This window comes from Lycium barbarum, chromosome 9 (genome assembly GCF_019175385.1).
Source record: "Lycium barbarum isolate Lr01 chromosome 9, ASM1917538v2, whole genome shotgun sequence".
NCBI lineage: Eukaryota > Viridiplantae > Streptophyta > Magnoliopsida > Solanales > Solanaceae > Lycium > Lycium barbarum.
This window is the reverse complement of record NC_083345.1, coordinates 115,373,853-115,384,024: the sequence shown is the minus strand read 5'-3', so window position 1 is coordinate 115,384,024 and position 10,172 is coordinate 115,373,853. Positions and strand designations below refer to the sequence as shown.

Below are 10,172 nucleotides of genomic sequence, written 5' to 3'. Positions count from 1 at the left end.
TCCTGAAGGCATAGTTTAGTTATGCCTTGTGGGGCAAAACTTTTCCTTAAGGAACTATGCCTTATGGGGCAGACTTTTAATTAAGGCATAACCAAAAGTATGCCTCATAAGGCAGAACTTTTCCTTAAGGCAAACTTTTAGTTATGCCTTAAGGAAAAGTTCCGCCTTATGGGGCATACTTTTAGTTATATTTTACGGGGCACACTTTTAGTTAAGGCATAACTAAAAGTATGTCCCATAAAGCGGAACTTTTCCTTAAGGCATAATTAAAAGTTTGCCTTGAAAAGTAAAATATATATATATATATATATATATATATATATATATATATATATATGTCTCAAGACAAAGTCTGCCCCCTCCAGCATGACTTTAGTTTTTCCTTAAGGATTGTATGCCAGATCCGACATACACTCCCCCCAACCCTGCCTTGCGAAATTATTTTTTTATTTTATGCCTGAGCGGGGGTTCGAATCCAGAGCCTCAGGTATCCAAACGAAGGGCAAAACTTAAAGAACACAAATATGAGGGGCAAAATTTAAAGACCACCCCCAAAAGAAGGGCAATCCGTGCAAAAAAAATGAATTGATTCCCAACTGGGTGTGCTAAGCTAGTAGAAATTTGACTGATACACCTTCTGATGTTATGACTCTCCTTTTCATATTTGGCCACACATCTTGCATTCCATATCTCCGACACTGCTACAACTAGTAGGCATTTCATTAGCTGCTGGAATGTTGGAGTTATAAAAAAATATTTTTCTTTGTTTAATCGATTAACAAAATTGTTTTTTGTATGCATAGAGTCATAGACACGAGAATTATATCCTTTTATCTTGACTAAGTATAAATAAAAAATTAATTATTTTGTAAATTTAATAATTTTTTAATGATCACGCGAAGCTCAAACACATTCATTAGCCCATAGTATAGAATTATAAATCATATCTCCGACTCCAGTGTAACTCCATATAATAATTACATGTGCAAATGTTTTTATTCAGTGATAATCTGGATATTTGATATTCTTCTAATACATACAACCGATACATATAAATTTCTCTATGGTTTTTCAATGAATTGATAAACAGTGAAGTAATATAAATATTCCTTAAACTTCGGAACAAATAAGTTTAAAGAGTGAAAGGAGATAGAGCTTGGAGCAGATAACACATAAATTTAGCGTATGTAATTAAGATTTTCTAATAGGCTAATAACATTTATAATCCATCCTCCTGATTCATATATGACTCAACATATTTAATTTTTAGTTAATTATTTTGGTCTTTATATAGAACAAATATGTTATATTTTGACTAGTTAAGAACTATATTACCTTCAAATATGAATTAATTATAAAATATTGCATGACTAATTAAATAGTGGAACAATTAATAATAATTTGTGAAATTCACAAGCAAAGAGATCAAAAATACATATTTTAATGTACTTCGTCTAATATTACAAGGACTAAACTCAGAATCTATGAACATAAGGATCAAAAAGTTCATTAACCTCTTATATATTATTACTTTATTTATATATAAAAGCTGATAGGTGGCCTTTTGTAGTCCTCACATTATGTTTTGTCCTATAATGCTGCACCACGTGGCTGATTTTACCCAAGATATTTTTACTTTTGCTCTTTCATAGCCGTGCCCACTTGGGCCTTTGTAATTGGACCATGTATCTTCTTCTTTTTTCTTTTTTTATTAATCTCTTGTTGTCCCTCATTAAATTATTCCTTTCATTTGTTTTTACGTCATACTAAAAATATATTTTTTACTTGTCTATTTTAGCAAATCACGAAAGATTTAATAATTCTTCCTATATTACCGTTATCATTAAGTAACTGCATAGAGTATAGTAGTCAAACTCAAATTTTAATTAGGATATTTTACCTCTAATAAATAACTTTTTAAGGGAAGTGTCAAGTCAACAAGAGACAAGTAAAAAAGAATCGAGGGATACCTTTTACATTATTTGTTATTATAAATTTTGTTAAAATTTGTGCAACTTTGGAGTCATTGTTTCATTTTGAATCAAAATATTTATTAGATCTTACTACTTAGTACCCCATATTCTTCTCTTTAGGTGTGTTTATGAAGGAAAATATTATTTTAAAAATGTTTTTCAGGAAAATAAGTGTGTTCTTACTTAGCAAAATATATTATCCTAAAATAAATTGTATATAATCTAGGCAAGTACTATGGAAGGTGGGGTAGGGGTGGGGATGTGGTGGGTGGCGGGTAAAACAAAAACACCATAATTCGAGAAGCATTTTTTTTTTAAAATTAGAATTGAAACTAGAAGTTTGTTATGATAATTAGTTCTAGTAGTGGTTACTATTACAGAAAGCCAACTAAGTATCCACCAAAGGTGGAGCTCCCCTCAAATTCACTAATTTTTTTTATCACAAAAATTCATCTTTCTTCTCTATGGTGAATTCAAGAACTAGATCATATTGAGCTAAGTGTCACCTTTTTGGAGATTTTCAATTCTATGATTTGTCATAATAATTTTTCAAGAATCATTACATCCTAAAATGGGTTGAAGATAGAATTAAATATTAAAGGACACAACCATATTTTCTTGGATTTGGAAAAGACTAATGTGTTAGAATTGGACAATTCTTGGAGTGCATATATATTTGGAAGAATGGAAGTTGTTCTTGAAACATATGAGTTTTGGGATAGAATTAAAAGTGAAAAAATGTGGCAACTACCACCAGGTAATCATGCAGAAAGAATGCCTCTACCAAATAAATTAATAGCAGTGGCAATAGACAAAGATAGAGGAAGCCAAATTGCTTTGAAATGGACAGTTGATCATCTTTTAGCAAGAGGCCAAACAGTTCTTTTGATCCATGTCAAACTTAAACAATCTGCCACTGCCTCTGGTCAATCCCCTAATACAAGTAATTCCTCTAATCTGTCTCTCTTACATATATGTATTTGTTTGTGCATGCTTTTTTTCTTTTAATAACAGTGATGTCCGACCAGCTTGCTTGGACCTCGACTATCCCATGGAATACCTGCTACCTTCCACCGACACAGCAGGTACCTGGTGACTCTGGGATTTGTTTGTGCATGTTGATGTTGATGTTGTAGAATGGCCGCTTGTACAAATCAAAATGAAGATATATTAAGTAGAATGTGTATACTTGGGAACCTGCTACCTCCCATTAGCACAGGTGTCGGGTACTCCGGTCTTTGTTTGTGCAGGTTGATCTTGTAAAATGACCATTGGTACGAATTAAAATTGAATTATTAAGTAGAATGTGTACATTTGGGCTCCCATGATGTCTGGCATAAATAGAGATAGGAATCAACTTCAAGTTGTGCTGGAAATGTTGTTGATGGTGGAGTAGGTTTTCGATGTTGTAGCAGAAATGTACAAATGTTTAAGCGTGGTGAACGATTTACATTTTTATTTTCAAAAAGAGAGGAATCATTTTAACATTGTCAAAATTTTATGTTAGTCATCACACCAAGTAAATTTGTATCGTCAAACACTATCAAAATATGATTGCATACTGGACAATTCTGTCCTCCAAAACTTAAGCCGAAATTGACGAGTAGGCCACATCCATGGATTCTTGCATGTCGAAATCTTATTGGACAAATATCAGTCTTTTATGTTTGATTTCCTTGTGTTAGAGCTAGGAGTTCATGACATTGAGTGGAACTAAGTAAGAGTTAGTTGTTAATCGATAATAGCCAACATGGTGCCATTCAGTTTAAGTAAAACCAGCCAGTTTTTATGTCATATTTATGTAGAGCTCCTTCTGGATTCATAGTTTGATCACCTACAATCATTCGTACGTTTGATTTTTTAATACCCTCGAGATATAAGTTATATTTACATAATCGGGTGGTTATAGACATATATATAGAGTGCGGTCTATACATTGAAGAGAAATGAAATGTAAGTATGACAGATGACCATCTAATTAATTTTACCCTTATTGAGAATGATTCAAAACTTAATTAAATCTCATTACTTACCGATTATTTTATGTATCTCACTTGACTAATCATATTAGTTTACCAAAAGTTAAGCTGGTTATTTGCTTGTCTCCAGTGAATCTGACTGCTGAAACCTGCAAGATTTGTGCTTAAATGGTTAATACAAAATTTCTTTCTACAAAATGGACTTTCTTCTATCACTTCAGTCGAATTTTGTTTCTTCCAAAGCTGATTATTGAATGATTTTTGTTATTTCTTCATATCATTGCTCTAATTAGTGTCCTTTGAGCTGTGATTAAGACAAGCTTTTGCACCTAGCATTATACTTACATATCATGTTATATGCATATCTTATACATGCCCTTGAGAAAGAAATTTTGTATTGGTTAAGTAACTTATATGTGCATCTTAAGACTCCTTCAAATTCCAATTCAATGAGGATTATATAAATGGAAAAGCGACGAGTATTGAGTCTATACTTTTTGTTTTATTGCATAGTTGCAGAAATAACTGTGAGCATCTTATATTTCAGAATCAAACCAGAATTCTGATGAAGCTGGATCGGGAAATAATCAATTGGATCCGCAGACAAAGGAACTGTTTCTTCCTTTCAGAGTATTTTGTACACGGAAAGATGTTAGTAACTCGCAACCTTAGATGATTTCCCTGAAAAAAATGAGAGAAAAATAACCAACATTCATAAAATTTGTCAAGTCTTTCTAATTATTCCCTTTCAGCTTTCACTTTCTAATGTTGATTCTCCTAATCCTGGAAAAACAGCTACAATGTTATGATGTTGTGTTAGACGACACGGATGTAGCCAAAGCAATCATTGAATATGTGAACCGAACGGGAGTAAAGGTATTGATTCTTGGTGCTACAACGAGAGGCGGTCTTCTCAGGTATGACTCTGTATTTGCATGGAGTATTGGGCTTATAGTGGAAGTAGTTTCCGATCATAATATCCTGAAGAGTTACATCTTATCCAAATTTTATTTGATTTTCTTTCCATTCTCAGTCGCCTATTGGCAAAATTTGAAAGACTGAAATAACTAACAAACATTACGAGTTGTATGTCAATATTTTCGCCTACTTCCTTTTAATTATTGGATGTTCCAAAGTTTTGTCTGTTTTCCATATATGGAGTGGCGTTCCATTTTTCTCTCAGTTTTTTCCCCAACAACATTTAATAAGGGTGGAATTGCAAAATATAGCGGCTTTTGTTTAACCTTTGTGCATATTTTATGGTGGGATCTTAGAGCACAACCTACCGGTTCACAAGAACCTAGTAGCTTATGCCAGGTAGTCCCTGTATATATATATATATATATTAAGTAATTCACTGAATATCTATAAGTATTTGATTGTGAACCGATTATTATTATATTAACTTGTGATTGTTGTAGGAACACAAACTTAAATCTTGGACACGCCTCTGTGCATATTGCATAGTCGAAACATTTGGGATGGGGGAATAGTATGACCATTGATCTTTTGAGTGGAAAGTCTTAAATCGGCGGAGACATACTTCAATCTGCTGAGAACTTTTAAACTCACCATAGGGATATGTCGGTATTATTGCATAACTATGCTACAAACTTGGCTTAAAATATGTTTTCAAAAGTTTATGTGAAGAGAGGGGAAGGTGGTGTCTGTATATACTTACGTGTGTGCATGTCTTTCGAACTTTATTGAGGATTCATTTTATCAGTTGTATTTTGAGTAAAGACTGCCTTCATATTATCTAAATTCAGTAGCCTTTCTTCTCCGCAGATTCAAAGCCAAAGATATACCGGGAGGCGTGTTAAAGGGGGCTCCTGATTTCTGTACTGTACATGTCATCTCCAAATCTGGAAAAATCTCATCTACACGTGCTGCTTCTCGCCTCGCGCCTTTTGTCCATCCACTACGCCACCAGTTAATGCAGCCAGCGAGCATCAAATTTGCTCCATTTGAGCCTTCAATACCCTCTGCTACTAATTCAAGAAGTGAGCCAAACACTAGGAAAAGCAAGTTCTTTTATAAAGTTTTTGCTGCCTCCTATGGTAATTCTATAACTGCTTTGTAGGGGTGTCAATTCTGGCCCAAAACGTGATGGCCCGCCCAAAATTTTATTGGTTGGGCACAAGATAATTAGCACTGGGCTGATTTTAGGTCATTCATCAGAATCCATTTTTTAATTGATTGCCATTTCAGCCCAAAATTGGGCCGAAATATGGCCCAAGTCCAACTTTTGAAAACCCCTAAATAATTTAGTCATTTCAGATTGCTACTTTATTCATCTTCCTCTTTCTCTCTCCCCTTCCACACTATATTCAACATATCCAGGTTGGTGAAATTTCAACATACCCAAGTTCGATTTTTTTTTTAATGATAAATCATGAGTGTATTTGAGACATAAAGATGACAAAAGGCAAATGATTTTCACTTTTGATTTTCTCTTGGGTTCTATTTTTCTTTTTCTTTTTTCCAGTGTTATTTGTGTGCTTTTTTTTTTTTTTTTTTGGAATCATTTGTGTGTTGCTGCTATTTTCTTGTGGGTTCTGGAAAATCATTGTCAAAGTTGGTTCTTGGGGAAGTGAATTGAATTAGTTCTTGATTTATGTATCTCTGGAATATGTTATTATAGCAGTATACTTGGAATATGTTGTCTTTTTTTTATTGTTATAGCAGTATACTTACTCAGTTGTTAGCATACAATATACACAGAGCAATAAATCATTCTAAAACACCATTATGTATTTTGGTTCTTGCTTTTGTTCTTTTGCTGTAAAATCCGCAATTTTTTATTTTATATATGCTAAGAGTTTCTTTCATTTTTGTAGGTTGTATTATGGATCATACTGAAGCGTGTAATGAGGTGACTCAAGAGAGCTTTTCAAGTTCATCAAAACGACGAAAAAATAAACACCTAAAAGATGCAGCCTCTCAAGTTATGCCAATAAATCACGAACAATATCATGATAAGGTAAGAAAGGCTATAGTTAGACACAACTACCCGTTTTGTTTTGTGGAGCATGAAGGGATTAGGGAGTTGCACGAATTTTGAATCCTACTGTTAAGACCTTTTCAAGAAATACTGCAAGAGCCGACGTTAGTAAGTTGTATCAAAATCAAAAAGAAATACTCAAGAAGGAACTTGCACTTATTCCAAGTAGGATCTACTTCACAACTGATTTATGGAGTTCACTCATCCAAAATGGTTATATGTGTGTTACTGCTCATTATGTTGATATAGATTGGGTTTTGCAAAAGAAAGTTTTGATATTTCGTCATGTTCCTCCTCCCCATACTGGTGCTGTTATAGGTCCAAAATTGATCAATATGCTTAAAGAATGGGGAATTGAGAAAAAGATATTTTCTATAACGTTAGATAATGCACGATATAATGAAGGTGTTGTAGATAGATTGATTGAACATTTTAAGTTGCTGGATTCTTTACTTTGCAATGGAAAATTTGTGCATATTCGATGTGCAAACCACATTTTAAATTTGGTAGTCAACACAGGTTTGAAAACAATTGAGCTCGCCATATTTAACGTTAGAGAAAGTGTAAAGTATGTTAAAGGTTCCGAGTCAAGAATTATAAAGTTTGTAGAATGTATCAAGAACCTTGGCATAAATTTGAAAGGGAAATTGCGTCAAGATGTACCGACTAGGTGGAATTCTACATATTTGATGCTTGATAGTGCTATACCTTACCGTCGAGCATTTTCTGATTTTAAGTCCTTGATAGTCAGTTTAAATGTTGTCCTTCTGAAGAGGATTGGGTTAAAGTTGAAAGGATTGCTAAGTTTTTGAGGCCTTTCTATGATGTCACTACTTTTTTTTCAGGGAGTCAATATCCTACTGCCAATGTGTATTTTCATAAAGTTTGGAAAATTCATATGATGATAAGAGAAGTGATAGATAGTGAGGATCTTAATATCAAGGAAACGGCTATAGAAATGGAGAAAAAGTTCAAAAAATATTGGCAGGAAGAGTACAGTCCGATTGCTACAATGGCAGTAGTCCTTGATCCTCGGTATAAGTTAAGTCTCGTGGATTTTTGCTTCTCTAAACTTGATCTATCTACTTCCACTGAAAAGGTAAAGGCTGTCGAAGATAATATGCAAAAATTATTTAAGGAGTACTTGAAACCTTTAATTTCTGATGTTGATACGGTAAGAAGTAGTAGTGGTGGATGTGACGTTGAAATGGCAGATGAAATGGAGGAGTATGATAATTTTGTAAGTCCATCTCAACCTGGTTCAAAAAAGACACAACTAAGTTTGTACTTGGAAGAGCCTGTGTTGGTTCGCAAAGGAAATGAAAATTTAGATGTGCTTAAATTTTGGAAGGATAATAGGATTAAATATCCGGAACTCTCATTGATGGCACGTGATTTGTTAAGTATTCCTATCACCAGTGTTTCATCCGAGTCCGCTTTCAGTGTTGGAGGTCGTGTTATTGGAAAATTTCAAACCTCTATTTTACCCGAGAATGCAGAAGCTAAGTTGTGTTCGCGAGATTGGCTTTATGGTCATCAAGGTAAAATATGATCAAAATTGTTATCTTGACATTTGTTTTATACAATCGTTGTTGTAGCTTCATAATTTCTTTAATCTTCTTTGTTTAGCTTCTGATGACTCAGAAGAGGAAGATGACATTGCAATAGACATGGGGAAATTTGCTGCTATGCCTTCCAGCTAGCTGATGTTTTTCTCAATTTTCTTGACAGCGGAAGAAGAATGATGCTTCCACTGCGCGTCAAGTTTGAATGTTACTGTGATGTAGTAGTTTCTATTTGATCTGAGAGTGTTTTTTATCCGGACCTGCTGAGTTTTCTGTGTCATTGCACTGTGACACTCCTGGGAAGGAACTTTATACCGACTCTGGCCTGGACATTATTGGATACGCGAATGGAGAAAAGACTACTGAAGTTCTTGGTGAGGGAGGATCACTTACGTACCTCACATTCAGTAGCGGTGGTAGCTGCGGATCCCCCAGGTCAATCCTTAACAACTGTTGTTGAAGTGAGAACGAGGATGAGGAAATGGAGAAGATATATTAATGAGAAAATTTGTTTATTCTCCTTTTAGTATGCAATACTATAGTCTGGTATAGATCCAGGCATGCAAATAATGTTTCTTTGTTTTTATCAAGTCTAGTAGTAGTATCAGTTTTGGTATTTGAATTCAGTCCTGTGGTATTTTGTGTCATGAAATAAACTCTCTGCTGAGTCGATGAAGCTCGTAGCTTTATAAAGTTTGGTATTAATATTAAATTTTTCAGAGACTAATAAAGAATATTGTATTCTATGTTTTGATGTGTCCTTGAACATTCAGATGCAATGTTGGTTACCTTCCACCTTGAACAATCTTCAGTAGTATTTGAATTGAAAATATACTCAACTCTGCAGTGATAACATTGAAAATGCAAATAAAGGTTGGGTTGTATGAGTTTATTGATGAAGTTGATTAATTTTGAAAAAAAAAAAAAGAATTTGAAACAGATTAATTTTAGTAGAAAGGAATCAGTTAAAAAAAATTGGGTAAAAAATTAGGCGGGTCATAACCCAGCCCATTTTTAGCCCATTTCAGCCCAACCCATTTCAGCCCAAGTAACTTTTCAGTCAATGTTAGCCCAACCCATTTTTTACCTCAGCCCATTTTGATTGGGCTGATTTCAGTCCAACCCGCCCTTTTGACACCCCTAGTAGTGATGATTGATGAGGTAAGTGTACATGGAGTAAAAGTTGATTGTAGAGGTAGTTGGTAGTGGAGATGCATGACTAACGATAGAGGTGGTTAATTAGTTGTAGTGGCTGGCGTGGAGGTGGTTGCTGCCTTGCTGGTGCAGGTGGTTGGTAATGGTAGGCTGGGGTGTCTCTTTAGAACATGGATGCACCACTAAAGAAAGGAGAAAAAATGAAAATATTAAATGGTAATTCATCTCTGTTTCTTTAGGTGTATAACTCTTCATTCAATCAACTGCACCACTCAACACGAATCTAAAAAATTGTGAGAATTTTTTACCTTTTAGAGCATAGGAGCCAACAAATAATATTATATCAATTCTAAAAAATATATGCACATAATACCTAATTTCGCGGAGAGACTATAGATTCACGTGCACAACAATTTGGATAGTATACATCCACCCTTGGCAGCTCTAAGGTAAGGCAAGTGAAGCCCCTTGCCTTATGCCCCCAAACATTAAAAAT

General features: G+C 34.3%; 1 protein-coding gene across 1 annotated transcript; it reads left to right on the top strand.

The window, feature by feature from the left end:
* The first annotated feature begins 5,743 nt into the window (after nucleotides 1–5,743).
* LOC132609540 (zinc finger BED domain-containing protein DAYSLEEPER-like) lies at nucleotides 5,744–9,111 on the top strand. Its single transcript, XM_060323583.1, has 3 exons — nucleotides 5,744–6,935; nucleotides 7,802–8,497; nucleotides 8,586–9,111. The coding sequence occupies exons 2-3, from the start codon at nucleotides 7,855–7,857 to the stop codon at nucleotides 8,657–8,659; spliced, it is 717 nt and encodes a 238-aa protein (XP_060179566.1). The 5' UTR covers nucleotides 5,744–6,935; nucleotides 7,802–7,854; the 3' UTR covers nucleotides 8,660–9,111.
* Nucleotides 9,112–10,172: the final 1,061 nt, after the last annotated feature.

What these genes read in the sequence shown, in the direction of transcription:
- LOC132609540 (XM_060323583.1), top strand. Translation starts at nt 7,855, where the DNA reads ATGATGATAAGAGAAGTGATAGATAGTGAGGATCTTAATATCAAGGAA. An exon ending in TTGGCTTTATGGTCATCAAG is followed by an intron (nt 8,498 to 8,585) that starts GTAAAATATGAT and finishes TTCTTTGTTTAG; the next exon opens with CTTCTGATGACTCAGAAGAG.